The 21,386-nt window shown below is 46.0% G+C and overlaps 1 protein-coding gene across 3 annotated transcripts in view; it reads right to left on the bottom strand.

Annotated features, from left to right (window-relative positions):
* Positions 1 to 858: 858 nt before the first annotated feature.
* Positions 859 to 21,386, bottom strand: part of ATPSCKMT (ATP synthase c subunit lysine N-methyltransferase) — a 90,834-nt gene continuing 70,306 nt past the window's right edge. The window contains exons 5-6 of one of the 3 annotated variants that reach the window (XM_070774857.1): positions 8,564 to 8,768; positions 859 to 4,878 (exon numbers count right to left, since the gene is read on the bottom strand). In XM_070774857.1, the coding sequence (XP_070630958.1) occupies positions 8,610 to 8,768 (159 nt within the window). In that variant the 3' untranslated portion in view covers positions 859 to 4,878; positions 8,564 to 8,609. The other 2 variants (XM_070774858.1, XM_070774856.1) reach the window with 2 other exon arrangements.

The following is a 21,386-nucleotide window of genomic DNA, read 5'->3' as shown; positions in this document are numbered from 1 at the left end:
TTCATATATTTCACATACATGTATTGTCAGTGCCATCCAGGCAAAGCCACCAGAAATATACTTTGAATTTCTGGTAAACAAGTCATGTTTATTACTCATTGTGAGGAGAGAGACCATGCACTGTGGAGAACTGGGGGAGGTGGGATGGTCAGGAAGAGGGTGTTAGAAAGAACCACCTATAGGATTTGGGCTTTGATTTGGTGATCTGCATGAGGACCTAAGGGAGGGGTCCTCTTGAGATAGGATGCTCTTAGAGAGGAGAGCAAGCCTATGAGGGGCACCTCAACATAACTTGTCTGAGGAGACGGCCAACTAGAGTGCAGATGAAGATGTAACTGGTAAGAAAGCGATCACTCATGCTGTCCAGGAGGGGTCTGGGGCTTCCCAGGTGGCGCTAGTGGTAAAGAATCCACCTGCCAATGCAGGAGACAAAAGAGACGTGGGTTCGATCCCTGGATCGGGAAGATCCCCTGGAGAAGGAAATGGCAGCCCACTCCAGTATTCCCAGGGACAGAGAAGCCTGGCAGGTTACAGTCCATGGGATTGCAAAGAATCAGACACAACTTAGCAACTCAATAACAACAACAACCACCTCATTACCATGTGGAATCTTTCCATTTGGGATCAGAGTACAGCTCTCCATTTTTTAGGCTACGTTTCATGTTCTACTATGAAATTTTATGGATTTGTTCATCTGGGTTTTAACATTTTTTAGGTTTTGCATCAGTTAGCAATGTGTTCACTTGTGAGGTAGAGAAAATCTAAACACCAGTGACTATAACAAGTGAGGTTCTCCCTCCCTCTCGCCCCTGTCCTGTCCCCCCGCCCCTTCCTCCTTTCCACCTCCCTCCAACATGCCCAAGGCAGTCCAGGCCCAATGCCTTGCCCCAGGAAATCATCAAGGAACAGAGCATCTTCTGCTGTTTTTTCCACCATCCCCAGCAGGAAGCTTTCATGCTGTGACCACAAGAAGGCTGCTGTGCCTCCTAGCATCTTATCTGTCTCCCAGGCAGGAAGAAGGTGACATTCTCTTCTTATCTGGTAAGGAATGCCCTCCCATGGAATTCTGTACGTTTCTTGGAGCGTGTGACTGCTATCCCATGGGCAACCCTAGCTACAAAGTATGGTGGGAGATCAAGGTTTTTTTGTTGTTTTTTTTTTTTTTAGAATATTGCCAACAGAAACATAATTTGCAGTTGTTTAGTAAAGAAGGAAGGAGGCTGGCTATGCCCCTGGCATGGTGGCCACAAGTCTATTCTCAGGTACGTAATGTACTTCATTGCTATTATGAAGGAGATCATTTTTCTTCTATTGTAATCTCTAGCTACATATTGCTAGCTAAAGAAAAATTAAAGCTCTTTATATACTCAGCTTACATTCAGCCTTTCTGCTAAACTAATTTATTGGTCTTCATCATTCACTAGGTGATTCCTTTGGTTTTTCAACTTGAGCAATTATAACATCTGAACATAATAACAGTTTTGTTTCTTCCTTTAAATTTTTATTTCTTTTCTTGAATTGTAGCTAAGACATATAGGAGCAGTAACTACTTAAATTTTGTTATGTTACTAAGTAAGGGGACTCCTATGTAAGTAAGGGGGTATATGTTCTTTATTATTAGTTCAAGGAGCTTCCTTCTATTCAGTTTTCTCAGGGTTTATGTGGTGAATGAATATTTATTGTGGGTGGGGGAGAGAGGTTAGCATCTATTATGAAAATCATGGAGGCTTGGGGTTTTTTCTTTTAATTTCAGGCAGTTAACCACACTGATTAATATTCTTTGTTGAAGCAACCCTAACTGGCTCAAGGTGTATTGTCCTATTAATAAACTGTAAAATTCAATTTGCTAATATTTTTATGGTTTCTGCATACACATTCATAAGTGTAATGAGCCTTTGGGATTTTTTATTCTTTCCTTGTGTAGTTTTGATAACATGTTTTCTACTAACTTCATAAAATGGGTTGGTAAGCATTCTTTCTCTTTTTTTAATATTTTTATTTATGTATTTATGTGACTATACCAGGTCTTCCCTGGGATCACAGAGTGTGAGCCACCGGATGGCTACGAAGTCTTTTTTCCATCTTTTTCTATACTTTAGAATAGTTTCCCCAAATCTAAGTTATCTTCTCCTTGACTGTTTGGTAGAACTCATTTATTGGGGTTTCTCTGGTAGCTCAGACAGTAAAGAATCCACCTGCAATGAGGGAAACCTGGGTTCGATCCCTGGGTCAGAAGATCCGTTGAAGGAGGGCATGGCAACCCACTCCAGTATTCTTGCCTGGAAAATCCCCATGGTCAGAGGTACCTGGCAGGCTACAGTCCCTGGGGTCACAAAGAGTCGGACACGACTGAGTGACTAAGCACAGCACACAGCACATCCATTAAGCAGTATGGACTTGGTTTTGTTGTTCAGTCACTAAATCATGTCTGATCACTAAGTCATGTCTGACTCTGCAACTCCTCTTGCTTATTGATCTTTGTCTATCATTTCCACTTATGATTGTTTCACTACTTGTTCTTGGGTCAGTCTTGATTATTTGTATCTTAGGAACTTTTCAATATCAGCTACTGAAAGTATTAGTATAAAGATATTTAATTCTTTAAAATATTTTGAGTCAAAAATATTTACAACTATAGATCTTTTCTTGTTTCCTCATAATATTTATTTATATTTTTTCTTTTTTATTGATCATACCTGCCCAAAACTCACTGGTTTTCTTAATCACTTTAAATAACTTGCTTCTGTTTGTTGATTAATGCTACTGGACTTTCTGGGTTTCTACTTCATTAATTTCTGCTCTAATCTATATTATTTCCTTCCTTCTCTCTTTAGATTTGTTTTGCTGTTTTTTTTTTTTTTACAGCTAAGAAAGCTTAGATAATTTCTTTTCAATCTTTATTGTTTTCTAATAAATGCATTCCTAGCTCAAAATTCTCCTTTGAGTAACACTGTGGTTTTATCTCACAAGTTTATATGCACAGCTCGGGTAGTCATTTGCTTTTAAGTACTATAACTTCCATTTTGATTTTCTCATTAAAACATGAATTATTTAGAAGATATTTTTTAATCTCCCAATGCATTCAGGGGATGTTCTGTCCATCTTTTTGTGGGTGGTTGCTGTTTTTATTGCACTGCCCCCAAAAGAATGAAGACTCGATGACTTCAACTTGGGAAATTCACATTTCCTTTGTGGCGTAGGTCAATTTTAATAAATTTTTCTATGTATGTATTAAAAAGGAGCACACTCAGTTGGATGTAGAGTTAATTCCATTTTTCAAATCCTTGATATTCTAATTAGTTTTTCTTTTTCTTAATCTGTTCATTTTTGAGAATTTTGTTTCTTATGGCTGCCATAACAAATTACCACAAACTTAGTGGCTTTAAGGGCTTCCCTGGTGGCTCAGGAAGTAAAGAATCCACCTGCAGTGCAGGAGGCCCAGGTTCAATCCCTGGGTCGGGAAGATCCCCTGGAGAAGGGAATGGCAACCCACTCCAGTATTCTTGCCTGGGAAATCCCATGGACAGAGGAGCCTGGTGGGCTACAGTCCATGGGGTCACAAAGAGTCGGATATGACTGAGAGACTAACACTTTCACTAGTAGCTTTAAACAACAGAAATTCTTTTTTCTTTTTTAAAATGTATTTATTTTTAGTTGGAGGATAATTGCTTTACAATTCTGTGCTGGTTTCTGCCATACATCTGCATGAAGACAACAGAAATTTATTCTGTTGCAGTTCTGGAGACCAGAAGTCTGAAATCAAGGTGTCATCAGGATCTTGCTTCCTCCTGAGACCCTTGGTGACAATCCATTGTCTATGGCTTCCAGCTTCTGGGGGCTGCCCACCCTGGCTGGAGGCCACCTCACTTCAGTCTCTCCCTCCATCTTCATGTCGCCTCCGCCTCTGTGTCTCCAATTCCCCTCTGCTTCCTTCTTACAAAGACACTTGTGATGGCGTTGTGATGGTGCTTAGAGTCCACCTGGGTAATTCAGAAGGGTCTCATCTCAAGATTCTTCACTTTATTACACTTACAAAGACTCTTTGCGAGTAAGGTAGTATTTAGAGGCTCGAGGGATCAGTATGTAAGCATATCTTCAGGCCACAGTTCACAGTTCTCCCCATTACAAGAGCAGTGTGTTAACATCTCTTCAATTCTAGGTTAGTCAATTTCTTTTTCAAAGAAACTTAGCTGTAAATATTTCAAAGATGTGGCAAGATAATGGCCCTATTATCAGGTTACTTTAAGCCATAAGTAGACACTGGAATTTAAGAGGAGATAAGTCAAATTGATCCATGGACCATTAATTATACAAGAATAAGGCATGTATACAGGGCTTCCCAGGTGGCACCAGTGGTAAAGAACACGCCTGCCAATGCCGGAAACGTAAGAGACACAGGTTCGATCCCTGGCTTGGGAAGATTCCCCTGGAGGAGGGCACGGCAACCCACTCCAGTATTCTTGCTTGGGAATCCCATGGACAGAGGAGCCTGGAGGGGCTCCCGTCCATAAGGTCACAAAGAGTCGAACACAACTGAAGTGCCTTAGCACATGTGCTTGCAAGGTATGTATACAAAAATAATAAAACTTTTTTTGTATACGATAGGAAGGTATGTAAGCTTATCACCAGAAAATCCCTCAGTGTCTTTTAAAAGTAACTACTTCAGGAGCTTTCCTTATGTCTCAGTGATAAAGAACTCGCCTGCCAAAGCAAGGGACATGGGTGTGACCCCTGGCCTGGGAAAATCGCACATGCAGCAGGACAGCGAGGCCCTCGTCCAAAACTCCTGGGGCCTGTGCTCCACAACAAGAGCCACTGCCCCGAGCAGCCTCCGCGCACAGCAACTGAGAGTCCACAGGCAGTGAGGCCCCAGGACAGCTGTAAAGAAAAAGAAACAAAGGCATCTTTTAAAAAATAAAAACACTCCAATTTTTACTTGTTCAATAGGAACTAAAAAAGGCTAAATGAATTGAGGATGTTGACATGGGCGGCACTAACAACAAGAACAAAAAAGTTGTGGTAGTAGGTGTTTACAATGTCAAAGCTGTTATATTTCTTTGGTGCAACTTCACTTTTATTAATATGAATTGTCTGTCTCTGTCCTTAACACTTTTCATTTCGAGTTCTAATTTATCTGTATGAATATTGCTACATTATCTTTTCAATTAATTCTAAAACTTTCAGAGTCGTTTTATTTCAGCCTTAGTTTTTATTTTATCTTTGCATCATCACAGCTGATAAAGTTGGGCCTCTCTCTGACTTTACAACATTTTTTTTTCCCTTTGCCCCACTTTCTCTAAGCTCCTTTTGACCCTATCTTCCCCAGACCTGACTTCTGTTTACCCCTCTGCACACCCGAAGCCTTAGCCTCAGGTGTTTTCAAGTTCAATTACAACTCCCAAGGTAGATTTAGGTTCTATGAAGAATGCCATTGTTGTTGTTTAGTTGCTAAGTTGTCTCAGACTCTTTGGCCACCCCATGGACTACGGCCTCCAGGCTCCTCTGACCATGCGATTCTCCAGGCAAGAATCCTGGAATGGGTTTCCATTTCCTTCTTCAGGAGATCTTCCTGACCCAGGGATCGAACCCACCTCTCCTGCATTGCAGGCGGATTCCTTACCACGGGTGACCAAAGTCGTCCTGAAGAATGTCATAACTGCCCCCAAAGTACATAAGTTCTGAGAACTGTGTGAATGACCAGTTACTTTTCCATTTCGTCAGAACCCCACCATTATTTCCAAGGCTCTAGCAACAAAACCTCTGGCTTGATATTTCAAGTGTGCAAGCTATTTTTAAATGCATCTGGTCGCACTGTTCTTTTGTTAAAAAAATAATAATACTTTTTAAAACATCCTGTAGACACAGCCAAAAAACATACTTTGAAAGTTAGTTAGGAAAGGGACGTGATTTTAAGGGCAGCTAAAGAAAGGTGAACAAACCCAGTCATTTGAAATTGTTTTGTCATTCGCTGACTTTTTTTTTTTAAAACCAAGCTCAAGCAGAACTGATTCTGAAAAGGACAGAGTTACAGAAGGGCACCAGTGTGCCAGGGAGAGAGGGCCTCGGAGGCGGTGTGAGACCATCTCTCGGCCACCTGAGCAAATATTCTTGGCTCAATTAAGCTGCAGCTGCTGAGCTAGTAAAATCCACAAAAAGAAGGAACAGGGTGAATAAAGAGACAGCCATGAAAGAAGAAAGCGCAGCCAAGAGAATCTCCAGATAAGGCCAAGGCATTAGAGAGAAAAGGAATTTATAACCTAGAGAACAGACTTCGCTGAGGCTTCTCACATTTCTACTATCTGGGCTGGAATCATCTGGGTTCACATAAAAGGCTGCTGTGTCCCAGTCATCATTCATGTGTCTCTAAAAGGCACAAATTCCAGCATAGGCAATTTCGGTGGGAACTGAGCGATTTATTTACTGGAGTCTTGCTTACGACTGTTGTATCAGGCAAGAGAAAAGATCCGCTCACAGGGAAAGTGGGGGGCCGGCGTCCTCTTCCTACGACTCTGGAGGGGGTCTCTGCCGGACCCGAAATGAGAGCCAGTTATAAAACCTCGGCGAGGCCAAGGGCAGAGCCGCTCAGCGAAGGAGGCCGTAAACCAGATGGAAAGATACCCTCGCCCCACGCTTTCCTGGAACGTAATCCTCAGGTCTGGGGTTTAAATCACTCTATGAACCAGTTTCCATTCCTGTAAGCAGGTGACCGGGCATCCACGAATTCAGAACTGCCAGACGAAAAAAAAAATTGGTAAGGTGATGAGACCTACCCAGCGTCTTCACCTGAAGACCAGATGCCTCCGGGAGTGCGCTGAGGGATGAGAAGGGTTCAAGGAGGAGGACCGGTCCTGGGAGGGCTGTGGTCCCCACCTGTCACCCCCGCTCCCTGAATGGCCCAGGCAGGACCTTTCTGGGGGCCAGTATCCCCAGCTATGAGAACAAAAGAGAGCCCACCTGCATTCCTTGCGCATGCGCAGCAGAGCAGCTGCTGCTTGCGATGCCCTGTCCGTCTCACCCCTGAAACTCTTAGCTAGAGACAGAAAGGGAGCCAGGTAAGGGCTAGCAGTCTCCATCTTCAAGGAGCAAGAAGCTAAAGCCGCAAGGCGCCGCCCTTCCAGTGTGCTAGGTCCTTCAAACCTCCGTGAGAGGTGACTCCAGGGCACTAGGTTCTTCCAGCACATTCTCCACTCCTCTGCAGGAGGTGAGGCGGTCTCTGAGGGCTCTTCTTCTTTCTACACGTCCACACCCTCCTCCTTCCTGATCCCACCCAGGCAGTCAGGACCCAGGTGTGCTCACCTGCTTCCCTGACTACCCTCTGGCTCTGCCTCCCCTGGGGAAGCCGTGACCTCACCCCTACCTCAGGAAACCACCACCCACCTCCTTCCAATGGGACTCCTGTCCCGGGTCCCTGGAATCCACATCTGTCATTTGGATGACTAAGCAGTCATCCCCTTTCTAACAGAAGCCAGGTCTCCTTCCGAGGAACAGCCTCGCGCACCACCAGCCTCACCACGTGTGGTCGCAGCGGGTCGGCAAACACAGGTGCAGTGAGGTCCAGGGCTCCTCCTCCGGGAGGGACTCTCCCAGGGCTCTGGGGACACTGAGGAGAGTTAGGGACCTGTCTGCAGGGCAGGAATAGAAACACAGATATAGAGGACAGACTTGCAGACACAGCGGAGGGGAAGAAGAGGGTGGGACAAACTGAGAGTAGCGTTGCCATATGTACACTAGCATGTGTAAAATGGCTAGCTAGGGGCACATAGTATCAGTAGTGTTAGTCGCTCAGTCGTGTCCACCTCTTTGCGACCCCATGGACTGTGGCCCACCAGGCTCCTCTGTCCATGGGATTCTCCAGGCAAGAACCTACAGGAGTGGGTTGCCATTCCCTTTTCTAAAGCTAGCAAGAAGCTGCTGTATAACACAGGGAGCCCAGCTCTGTGCTCTGTGATGACCTAGAGAGGTGGGATGGGGGTTGGGGGGTGGCAATGGTAGAGAGGCTCAGGAAGGAGGGGATATATGTATACATATGCTATGGTTTTTCCAGTGGTCATGTATGGATGTGAGAGTCGGACTAGAAAGAAAGCTGAGCACCAAAGAATTGATGCTTTTGAACTGTGGTGTTGGAGAAGACTCTTGAGAGTCCCTTGGACTGCAAGGAGATCCAACCAGTCCATTCTAAAGGAGATCAGTCCTGGGTGTTCATTGGAAGGACTGATGCTGAAGCTGAAACTCCAATACTTTGGCCACCTGATGTGAAGAGCTGACTCATTGGAAAAGACCCTGATGCTGGGAAAGACTGAAAGCAGGAGGAGAAGGGAACAACAGAGGATGAGATGGTTGGATCGCATCAGCAACGTGATGGAGATGAGTTTGAGTATGCTCTGGGAGTTGGTGATGGACAGGGAGGCCTGGCGTGCTGCACTCCATGGGGTCACAAAGAGTCGGACACAACTGAGCGACTGAACTGAACTGAACTGATAGCTGATTCACACTGTTGTAAAACAGAAACTAACACAACATTGTGAAGCAATTATACTCCAGCAAAAAATTAAAAAATACAAACCTCAGGAATGGATGCTCTCACAGTCCTAAAAGCCAGATATCTGACATCAAGGTGCCAAGCTCCCTCCAGAGGCTCTTGGAGAGGATCCCTGCTCGCCTCCTCCAGCATCTCGGGGCTGCCAGCATTCCTTGGCTTCTGGCTGCATCACTCCAGTCTCTGTCTCCTCACGGCTTTCTTCTCTGTGGTCCACCTTTTTCTCTTCTGCCTTTTACAAGGACATGTGTCACTGGACTTAGGGCCCATTCAAATAATCCAGAATGATCTGATCTCAAGATCAACTTAATGACGTTAGCCATGACCCTTTTTCCAAATAAGGTCAGAGTCAGGGGTGCATGGATTAGCATTACCATCCGAGAGGCGGCCACTCAGCCCACCTCACCCAGTGCTCACCCTGTGCCTGGCCCTGTTCTCAATTCAATTTCGTCCTCCCAACCTGTTTATAACATAGGACTGCTACTGTCCCCATCTAACAGATGAGTAAGTCACGTTCCCGAGACAGCACGGAAGGGCAGACCCAGGATTCAGGTCCAAGCTGCCTGGTCCAGAGCCCACAGCCTTAATCACCATGGACACCCCAGCCCTAGGGCAACGTGGGGGCCCTTTGCTGAGTGCCTTCTCTCCTCCCACTGTGTGTGAGTGTGTCACACCCTGTGTTCCTTCCAACCATAGAGGTGCTGGGGGATTGTTCTTTGCATTTTATAGGTGAGGAAATAGGACTTTGGGGTTGAAGACTCAAGCCACACAGCTGATGAGTGGCAACGTTAGGGCTTGAATCCATGTCCATCTGACAAGGAAGCTGTGCTCACGTTGACTGTTCTCATCAGGACTTTGTGTGACCATAGGCCAAGCTCCGTGGCTCGGCCTCCGCAGGCCACTGAGGCTTGTGCATCCACCTGGGTGGGAAGAGGAGTGGGAGCAACACCTCTTCGCAAATGCTTGGCCCAGAGTCACACGCTGCTCTTCCTGTTCATGGTCTGCTGGCCAAAACTGGACATGCCCTAGGGGGCCTGGGCCACTAGACAACGGGCCACCCCTCCACCACATGGAGTGGAACTGCTCACAAAACCTCCCAAATTCTCAGGGTTTGGGCACACAGTGGGCACTGGATAACTGTCAGTGAATAAATGAATGCATGAACAAATGATGTTAACCAGGGGAAAATGAAGGTGCCTCCACAGCTTGGCCAGCAGAGAGTGGGCAGGTGTAGCTCAAGGCACCGCTAGCCTATATGGCTATTTCCTGCAAATTCTTAAAAGGTGCCCCCTTCTTCAAGATTTCCGTTTATTAAAAAAAAAAAACAAATAATCATAATACACAGATCTTTTTTAGAACAAGACAGTTTAGCGCCATCTGCTGTAGTGAAGTATCTGCACGGTCTGTGACGTGAGTGGCGCCTCCTTGGAACAGGCACCGCTGTGCAGTGCGCAACCTGCACGGCTGTACAGGGCAGCTCTGAATCTGACAGTGAGTTGACTGACCAGGCCAGTCAGGAAAGTGGTCCAGGGCTGCGAGGGGACCTCAGGAAAGACCACATGCAGCTGGGATCGACCCCTCATGCTTCAGCTGCTGGAGGAGAAAAGATACGGGGAGTGAAGCACAGGCTTACTCCACTACCAGAGGGGCAAACATGTCTAATTTCCAGACACTATGGTCTGGAAATGGGCCAACCAGATGCGCCAAGGAGCAAAGAGATTCATGCTGGTGGGTTGTCAGCCCTGACTGGGCTCTGGTTCCAGGAGGGCAGCCTGGCCAGCGGATGACTCCCACCAGGTGGTACCATATTGGTCTCAAAGGTTTGGTGGAGCAGTGGTAAAGAATCTGCCCACCAGCGTAGGAGACGCAAAAGATACAGGTCGATCCCTGGGTCGGGAAGATCCCTTGGAGGAGGGCATGGCAACCCACTCCAGTATTCTTGCCTGGAATATTCCATGGACAGAGGAGTCCATGGGGTCACAACACGCCAGACACGACTGGGCACCCACACAGGCTGCCAGAACAGTGCTGATGTGCCCATTTTGGAGATTCTTACTCATGTCAGACACAGGGCAAATTCAGGGTTCTGAGCTCACGAAGGGTCACTGCTGATCCTTGGACTGGCGCCAAGTGTGTAGGTCTGTGGATTGGCTTTTGCCCATCTGTGTTCCAACTACATTGCTGCCTCTGGTCCTTAGCACCCAGGAGCAGCTGGGGTGGTGGCAGATGTCTTTTAGTCTGGTGTCCCTCAGTCTCCAGGTCATATGTCTGGCAGTCCTAAGAGGCGGCTGCACCCATGTCCTGCTAGGACTTTTCATATCATTGCCCCACACACTGTGTGACTTTAAAACATCCTCTCCCACTTCCATTAACATGGTGACATCACAGTCTTCTGAGTCAGTATTTTCCTTATGTTACTTTTTTTTTTTTTAATTTTAGATTCACAGCAAAATTGGGCTAAAACTACAAAACACTGCAGAGGATGAGATGGCTGGATGGCATCATGAACTCAATGTACATTAGTTTGAGCAAACTCTGGGAGATGGTGAAGGACAGGGAAGCCTGATGTGCTGCAGTCCAAGGGGTCACAAAGAGTCAGACACAACTGAGCGACTGAACAAGAGCAACAGAGCATTGCACATACTTCCTGCCCCCCCCCCCCCCCACCCCACACACAGAGCCTCCTTCACCATCAGTATCCATCTGGAAAATTGTTATGCCTATTATTATATTTTTTCACAAAGGAAAAATAAAATCAACATCAAAGTACACTTCACAAATGGGTGCAGAAAATTATGAGAACCACTAAGCACTTAGATCTTCACGACCAAGATAATCACAATGGTATGATCACTCACCTAGAGCCAGACATCCTGGAATGTGACATCAAGTGGGCCTTAGAAAACATCACTATGAACAAAGCTAGTGGAGGTGATGGAATTCCAGTTGAGCTATTTCAAATCCTGAAAGATGATGCTGTGAAAGTGCTGCACTCAATATGCCAGCAAATTTGGAAAACTCAGCAGTGGCCACAGGACTGGAAAAGGTCAGTTTTCATTCCAATCCCAAAGAAAGGTGATGCCAAAGAATGCTCAAACTATCGCACAACTGCACTCATCTCACATACTAGTAAAGTAATGCTCAAAATTCTCCAAGCCAGGCTTCAGCAATACATGAACTGTGAACTCCCAAATGTTCAAGCTGGTTTTAGAAAAGGCAGAGGAACCAGAGATCAAATTGCCAACATCTGCTGGATCATCAAAAAAAGCAAGAGAGTTCCAGAAAAACATCTATTTCTGCTTTATTGACTATGCCAAAGCCTTTGATTGTGTGGATCACAATAAACTGTGGGAAATTCTCAAAGAGATGGGACCAGACCACCTGACCTGCCTCCTGAGAAACCTGTATGCAGGTCAGGAAGCAACAGTTAGAACTGGACATGGAACAACAGACTGGTTCCAAATAGGAAAAGGAGTTCGTCAAGGCTGTATATTATCACCCTGCTTATTTCACTTCTATGCAGAGTACATCATGAGAAACGCTGGGCTGGAAGAAGCACAAGCTGGAATCAAGATTGCCAGAAGAAATATCAGTAACCTCAGATATGCAGATGACACCATCCTTATGGCAGAAAGTGAAGAGGAACTAAAGAACCTCTTGATGAAAGTGAAAGAGGAAAGTGAAAAAGTTGGCTTAAAGCTCAACATTCAGAAAACTAAGATCATAGCATCTGGTCCCATCGCTTCATGGCAAACAGATGGGGCAACAGTGGAAACAGTGTCAGACTTCATTTATCTGGGCTCCAAAATCACTGCAGATGGTGACTGCAGCCATGAAATTAAAAGACACTTACTCCTTGGAAGGAAAGTTATGACCAACCTAGATAGCATATTGAAAAGCAGAGACATTACTTTGCCAACAAAGGTCCATCTAGTCAAGGCTATGGTTTTTCCAGTAGTCATGTATGGATATGAGAGTTGGACTGTGAAGAAAGCTGAGCGCCGAAGAATTGATGCTTTTGAACTGTGGTGTTGGAGAAGACTCTTGAGAGTCCCTTGGACTGCAAGGAGATCCAACCAGTCCATTCTAAAGGAGATCAGCCCTGGAATTTCTTTGGAGGGAATGATGCTAAAGCTGAAACTCCAGTACTTTGGCCCCCTCATGTGAAGAGTTGACTCATTGGAAAAGACTCTGCTGCTGGGAGGGATTGGGGGCAGGAGGAGAAGGGGACAACAGAGGATGAGATGGCTGGATGGCATCACCGACTCTATGGACGTGAGTCTGAGTGAACTCTGGGAGTTGGTGATGGAAAAGGAGGCCTGGCGTGCTGTGATTCATGGGGTCGCAAAGAGTCGGACACAACTGAGCGACTGAACTGAACTGAACTGAACTGCAGCACTTAGAATAACTCGCATAAACACACATGCACAATGGCTGGGACATAAGAATGAGATTCTTTATCAACTACTGGGCTCTTGGACAATTCAGGATTTGTCAAGATTCCCAGTTATATGGGAATACCTTGTGCACTGTCTCTGGGATAACTCAGGAGACTATCTGCAAACCTTCAGGTTGACATTTTTATAGAAGTAACAGTAAATCCAAAGGAAATCTTTTATGGCTGTACTTTCCTAGGTGAGTGTAGGAAAAGGGACAGATGCTCTCTGAGCCAGGAGACCACTCCTCTCCCCCGGCCTGGCCCCTGGGTTGTGGAGTAGAAAGCTGTGAGCGACACTGCGAGAGAGCACATCGAAGCTTGCAGAGATGAGCATCTAAAGAGTTCAAGACACAGAAGATGTGCTGTTCTACCGTATACTATAAAATCAGCACATTGAACACGACCACAAAGAAGTTATCATCCAAGCGTTACTGCATCCTCTGGGGAAGGGTTGCCTTCATAACCATCATTGACAAAGCACAGTAACACCTTGAGATTGCCGCTGGAAGCCAGTGTTCCTGGATGGCTGAAGGGACAATGTCCACTGTGTGTAATACAGCGTGGCCTTGGTTAGCGCCCCAGGAAAGCACACGGGCAAGGTGAACTGTGTTGTTTCAGTGTAAACAGGTTCCAAAGAGCCATGTACTGTGTGTGACAGCAAGGTGGGGGGTGTGAAATCATCAGGAACTGGTGCCTTGGACCATGAACACAATGTAGTTATGGTCCCTAGACTTGAACAGATAGAGTTGGTGCCTGGAGAGGAGGAAGCAGCTTCACGTGCACTGATTGGGAAAAAAAAAAAAAAAAGTTCCTCAGTATCTCTTCTCTGCATGATTCTAAACCTTCATTGATAAATCAATACACCTCAATGGAGCCATGCATTTTTTAAATATTTATTTATTTGGCTGTGTCAAGTCTTAGCTGTGGCATGCAGGCTCTTTGATGGCTGTGCATAGACTCTCAGGCTCTGGTGTGTGGGCTCAGGAGTTGTGAAGTCTGGGCTTAGTTGCATGTGAGATCTTAGTTCCCCACCCAGGAATTGAACCCACGTCCCCTGCATTGCAAGGAGGATTCATAACCACTGGACCACCAGGGAAGTCCCCTCATGCATTTTTGAACACATGTTTCAATTGAACTGTTAACATGGCCAGAGGCCTCACAAAGACTATTTACCCCGGATCCCACACAAGCTAGGGGAGGCCTTGGTAAACACCACAGTAAATACCACTTGATGGGCTTGAGGAAAAGGAATTAATGGGCTCACAGATGAGAGCCTGGAGAACAAGAGCATACATCTTTGGAAAATAGACAATGTGATGATACAAATGAGATTTTTAAAAAATAATAATAAAGAACTGGAAAAAAAGAATTATAGTATGCTTTGCATTTAAGAACAGTTTTGTTGTCCCTACGTCTTATATTTTGGACAGAAGAGAAGAAAATCAGTTCTACACCTTGTCAGAAAAAAAAATACATTGAGATTTAGAAAGTATACACACAACTGGGACATTTTCTACTCCAATAATATATCACTAACCTAGACAACAAAACCAAGAGAGAGAGACATTAATAGAGGTTTAAACAAGTGTATCTCTCAGGCAGATCCTTTAATTCCTTTAATTTTACATTAGGATATAAAATTGCTCATTCTAATGGGTTCGTAAATGCCTAGTCCTTCCGAAGCCCCATTGACAAATACACAACACAGGCAGAGGGAAATATACTGTGGTTTCTGCTCCGGCTGTATTTCTGTTTCCTAATACCAATGATGAACTTGAAGCCTGGTATTTGCATACAGATAGGTCTAGATCTCCATTTTGCTGCGGCTGTACAGTTAACATGTCACTGATGTGTTACTTCCCAGCCTCAAAACACAATTTAAAGACCACTTGATGGAGAGTGGAATTACAGCAACGTGCTTAAAGCGTTATGGCTGAGAGTCTTCCCAAAACTGCTGGCAATAGGGCAAGGTTCTATGGCACATAAAAGTCAATCCCACAGTCCTGAGCTGTGACAGCTCATGGGTTCTGACTCTTTTTTACACTTCTTCATGCCCCCCGCCATGGTACACTGCCACCATCCCTCCCTCCATCCAGTGACTGCCGGGGCCACCCACAGTGCACACAGCAACGCACAGGGCCTGCCTTCCAGCAGCTCAGAGACGACATAAGCCACTGGCAGAGAAGCAAGTGCAATACAAAGGGAACATGAGTGCATTCCTGTCACCATGAAAACACAGAGGAAGGAATGTCTGCCAGCTGGCTTCCCGATGGCTCAGTGGTAAAGTATCCGCCTGCCAATGCAGGAGACTCCGGAGATAGAGGTTCAATCCCTGGGTCAGGAAGATCCCCTGGAGTAGGAAATGGCAACCCACTCCAGCATTCTTGATTGGGAAATTGCACAGACAGAGGAGCCTGGCGGGCTACAGTCCATGGGGTCAGAAAGAGTTGGACAGGACTGAGCGACTGAGCACACACACATGCCCCTTTGAACCAAGCCTTGGTGAACACGAATTCAACCAGCAAACAATGAGATGGGGTATGAGAAACGGCATCCCCCACAGGTATAAAAGCACAGAGGTGCGTTTAAAAACAAAACTAACTCACAAATGCACAGCTTTCTCAGGAAACAGGGGCAGAGAGGCAGGTGGAGTGGCTGCATTGTAAGATGGGAAAGACCCTGGAAAGTCAGGGCCAGATGACAAGCGTCCTTCACTGTGAATCCAGGAGTTCACCGTGCAGGCAGCGGAGGGCCACTGAAGAGGCTTCGTGGGCTCCGTGGGTTAGCTGGTTGCTGCGGGTGGTGTTGCTTCCCCGTATAGGAAGCAGAGATGGCAAGTCATCTATGCAGCAGCAACATAGAGCATGACTGTGCTGGAGATAGGAAAGAGGTGAGGGGACCAGCTAAAGGCCACCCCTGGGCATGGGCACCAACCCCAAGTTCTAAGTGGAGGTGATAAAGATCCAGGGCTGGGAGTGATATTTAAGAAGAGCTTTCGCCAAGGGCTTGGTGTCCAAATGAATGGGAGGAACAGGAGAGTGGAAAATGTCCACAAGTCTCTACCTTGAGTAAACAAACAAAACCTGTGTGCATGTTAGTCACTCAGTCGTGTCCGACTCTTGGCTACACCATGGGCTGTAACCTGCCAGGCTCCTCTCCATGGGATTCTCCAGGCAAGAATACTGGAGTAGGCTGCCATTTCCTCATCCAGGGGATCTTCCCAACCCAGGGTTAAAGCCTGAATTTCTTGCATTGGCAGGTGGATTCTTTACTGTTGAACCACTAAGCCCAGACCCAGACTTACAAATTCACAAGGAGAAATACAACTGTCACGTGGCCTAAATCCTGTTTCATGTGGCCATTGCAGTCTCTGCTGCGTAACCTGGGGAGAAAACTTATGAGTGGTTACTGGTGAGCAGGAGGTCAGGCCCTGTGACCCACGTGGTCTCCTGCATGGTGGGCACAGACTGGGGGTCTGATGTGCTCCAGCCTCCAACCTCCTACCTGGGCACCCTCACAGGCACTGTGAGCATTTGTCTCGCTCTGGTCTCCTTTCTCTGTTCTCCTCTGGACAAGGTTTCTATTGTCCCTCCCCATCAGATCACTTCCTAAATCCTACCGTTTCACACCAGCATCATCCCCGCTCCCTAGTTCCAGCAGAAATGGAGCCCAAACGCTGTGCTGAGGCTGTCTGGGGTCGGGCCACATCTCCCTTCCAGACTCACTTCCTTCAATAAGATTGCACACGTCTGATGCACTACGGAGGGGTTAGCTGTGGTATCTGTCTCCTGCTCACTCCCGAGCCCAGGGTCCTCTTTGGTTGTAGTAGTGATGACTGCCTGCATCAGTTGAGCCCTTTCTCTGCACTATGGGCTGCTGAATACCTATTGATCCATCTAGTCTTCAACCCTGGGGCATTACACAAGCCTTTGAATCCAGCCCTGAGCCTGGAGTCTACACTCTCAAAGATTCCACCATCTGTAACTTCCACGTCTGCGCAGCCCTTCCACAGTCCACATGGCACTATGTGAAATCAACACTCGAATAGGTCGGATTTCTACTGTGAAAAATCATGGATTAGAATCACGAAAGGTGGTGCTAGTGGTAAAGAACCTGTCTGCCAATGCAGGAGACATAAGAAAGGAGAGTTCGATCCCTGGGTAGGGAAGGTCCCCTGGAGAAGGAAATGGCAACCCACTCCAGAAAGCTTGCCTGGAAAATCCCATGGACGGAGGAGCCTGACGGACTACAGTGTACAGAGTCACAAACAGCCAGACACGACTGAAGCAACTTAGCACCCACTTAGCATCGAGACCCTTAAAATTAAATGCTTCAGTATTTTTAAAACCAGATACCTTCCTTTACAATAAAATGAGACTGTCAAGACTTCTTGCCTGATTCTAAAATCTGTATTTACTTTACACACATATCTTGGATGTGTCAGATGGCATTTCTTTTCAAACACCCTGTCATTCAGACCATTCCTTCCCAGATCTCCAAAGCAGTCGGAATTGACAAGGTTTTACTGTGTGAAGTGATCTCCAGCTGTGGCATCAAGTAGGGTTAAGCATCTTAACTTCCGTTTGCCTTCTTGAGTGTAAAAGCTGGCTCTGCCACAAACTTGCTGAGTGATCTCCTTGTCATTGTTCAGTCACTGAATCGTGTCTGACTCTGCAACCCCATGGACTGCAGCATGCCAGGCTTCCCTGTTCCTCACTATCTCCCAGAGTTTGCTCAGATTCATGTCCATTGAGTCCGTGATACTATTCAACCATAACTTCTTTGACTCACATTTCTGCATCAGTTTCTGCATGGGTGATAATCATGACCATCCACCCATCATTGGTGAGGTCAGCTGATAACCTTGGTACAGAGGGGCAGAGAATAAATACTCAGTAAACACCAGCTGTCACTATTCTACACTATGTTCTAAAGACGTGGTTGAATATTTCATTTTTTTGGAATGAGATGTAAAACTGTCTTGGTTCAATTCTATTCAAGAAAATATAATAAATAAATATTAAAATGAGGTCAAATCACACACTTGTTTTGGATGGATGGCTAATCTTTGTTTTCTCCTGCATGGGTCTCTTGAGGACTTCCCTGATAGCTCAGTTGGTAAAGAATCCACCTGCAATGCAGGAGAACCCGGTTCAATTCCTGGGTTGGGAAGATCTGCTGCAGAAGGAATAGACTACCCACTCCAATATTCTTGGGCTTCCCTGGTGGCTCAGCTGGTAAAGAATCTGCAGGCAATGCGGGAGACCTGGGTTCGATCCCTGGGTTGAGAAGATCCCCTGGAGAAGGGAAAGGCTACCCAGTCCAGTGTTCTGGCCTGGAGAAGTCCTGTGCACTGGGTAATCCATGGGGTCTCTTGAAAGAAGGAACACCGTGCATCTGTGCCGTCAGCAGCAGCGCTGACTCACTACTAAAAGAGAGGAAAACTCGGGACTCTAAATTCTGAATCTTTCAGACAGTCTCACTATCTTCCAAACACTGCCCCCACATCTTGAGATACTTTAAAATCGATAAGAATAGATTTGGCAGCAGAAGCACATAGTATCTGAAAACAATAAGGTAAAATATACTTCCCATTCAACTTTTGGGACTCTGTGTATTACAGGTGGGTTTTTAGTTTTAGCTAACTTTCCCCCTCTTTCTTCCCTTTTTGCTCCAGTTGTTAGTATCCGAGGGTCAGAGAGAGTTCAGTTGCACAGAGGAGAAAGCGCTCAGTGCTGAATGGCTCTGTCAGGCTCCTGTATTTAAGGGGACAGAATTGCATATCACAGGAAAATGATTGTTCTGCTGCCTTTTCATTAACAATTTGTCTAAAAGGAGACAGATTTAACTGCTCCTGTTGAAACTGGGAAGCAACCAATTGAATGTGTTCCATAAGGATTATGTCATACTTCAAACATATGGTGAGCTACAAACACCAAGACGGTGCCTTTGGAAATACTGGTGAATTCCTTGTTATTTGGTGACTGTTTAATTGAGCGGCCATATATACTACTTTAAAAAAAAAGGAACTTGTCAGTATCTACACAATCTCACATGAAATATTGTAATGATTTTCTTTTATATATATATTTTTGGTCCCTGACACATCACAGAAAAATTTCTTTGGGAGACCTATACAGAAGGTTATTAAGAAAATGGTAGCTACAAAAGGCATCCCAGGTCAGCATTATCCAGGGCTAGATCACACCCATGGCCTGAGGAAAACAGAGGGTATTTTCAGCCATAGGAAAAGTCCCTTGGGACATTAGGAAGTCCGGCAGGACACCAGGCGATCCTTCCACAGACAGGACTGACAATGTCCCTGGGCCATGCACACTAAATGCTATCAAGAGCACAGGCCCTTCTATTCACGCCTGGAGAATCCCATGGACAGAGGAGCTTGGTGGGCTACAGTCCTTAGGGTCACAGAGTCGGACACGACTGAAGTGACTTGGCACACTCCCCATCATTGTGACAACCAAAAATGCCTCCTCCAATTTCCACAGTGTAGCACTGCTCAGGGAAAATCACTCCTACAGCAAGCCACGAGAAATGGCTTGCTAAGATCTAAACCATAAGATCCAGAGAGAAAAATCAAGAAGGTGGGAGGTGGGGTGCATTTATCTGGGATTCTGCCTCCTGCCAATCAAACAGCTCAGGCTCCACCCCCAAGCCCTTGCCCCGGGAGTCTCACAAGTCTCGGAACACAAGCAAAGGTTCCTCTTAGCAAAGCCATCTCAGGACAAAACTCACATTTTATGTTCTAATTTCTTTGACATTCAATTTATGCTCTGCCCCACATACATCCCTACCATGGAGGTAAATTTACTTAGGACTCTCTGATGGCTCAGCAGGTAAAGAATCCACATGCAACACAGGAGATGCAGGTTCCATCCCCGGGTCAGGAAGATCCCCTGGAGCAGGGCAGGGCCACCCACTTCAATATTCTTGCCTGCAGAATCCCAAGGACAGAGGAGCCTGGCGGGTTGCAGTCCATGGGGTCACAAAGAGTCAGACGGGCCTGAAGTGGCTGAGCGTGCACTTGAAGATGAAAGGTGTCCACCTCAAAGGAGCAAAGCACAAAGCTGATGTGCTGTTACACCAGTGAGGGAACGATCCTTGGTCTTCTTGATGGTCCCCAAATAATCCCCAGCCTGGAGACACTCAGTCTGCCAACAACTGGCACTGATCCCGGATGGAACTTGAGTGTCTGTGCATTTTCACTTTGCAGTTGGCATCTCCCTTCCTGCTTTGCAGAATGCGCAGCCGCCTGGAGGTGGAACATAACTGCCACAGTTGCGGTAGCAGAACCAGGCTCTGTAACTTCCTCCACAGAGGCACCTCTAGTGTTCAGAGGAAACAAAGGGCCAATGAGGAGTTACATCAAGGAGAGAATTATCATAAAACACTCATCAGACACCAGTTATCTTACCCACGTGCTCTACACAGGACAGGGGCACTGGGCTGCCTTTCAGGGCTAAGTCCATGTGAGAAGGACCTTTAGAGGCCCTAATGCCAGCCATTTCTCCCTGCCCTCACGCATTAATATGCGTTTCTTGCACAATGATGTGTGCTGCTACTAATACTAAACACATGATAAAAACGGGACCCAGTCCCTACGTCTAAGCAGTGCCAATTGAGGCTGCTGATGCTGTAACAGAGATAAACACAGCATCCTCGAGAACATCGCGGGTAGGGCAGGGCCAGGGGTTGGCAGGAGGCAGTGATAACTTCCCCCCAAATAAAATGCCTGAGATCCTGAAATGATTGGGGCAAATGGGTGTCATATGCCTGAATGCCCGAGAACATTAAAAACTGGAAGCAAGTTTTGTGTCTAGACCGAGCTGAGTCTAGGAACCTATTTGATATGCAATTTTCTACTTAGCAGAGCAGGTACACAGAATTCAATTTGGGGGTGATCTGTATTCTATTCAGTTTCCACAATAGCATTCAAAGGTAGGCAGGGACAGGGGAATTTATCTTCCTGCAAATTCACTCCCTAGGGGTCCGCTGGCTCACAGCGGGTTTCAGTGCAAGCTAGGAGGATGGCAGAACAGACAACAGCAAGAAATTACAGCCACAAATCGCCCTGCGGGAGCCTCACTACCAAAGCCACTGGCTTCTGCCTGCTCCTGTAATTGCAGACCCCAAACTGCGGGAAAAGGGATAACTAACCTGGACCAAAAAAAAAAACAAAAAACAAAAAGCCTCTTCCACTACCTACAGAGCTGGTGTTGCTCTAGTCTAGGGCAGAAAACCTTTTCTAACATATTTCCTTGAGCTAAAATATTACCATTTCATCACATTTTATCATTTCTAAAATTTGGAATGTGTTTTGCAAACAGCCCATTTTAAGCAATAGTATTTAGTTCTCATCATACCAAAAATACTGTTATTTAACTGATAATGCAT

The sequence above is a fragment of the Bos indicus genome, chromosome 20, assembly GCF_029378745.1.
Source record: "Bos indicus isolate NIAB-ARS_2022 breed Sahiwal x Tharparkar chromosome 20, NIAB-ARS_B.indTharparkar_mat_pri_1.0, whole genome shotgun sequence".
NCBI classification, from domain to species: domain Eukaryota; kingdom Metazoa; phylum Chordata; class Mammalia; order Artiodactyla; family Bovidae; genus Bos; species Bos indicus.
The sequence above is the reverse complement of the archived record's forward strand: the minus strand, read 5'-3'. Positions and strand labels throughout refer to the sequence as shown.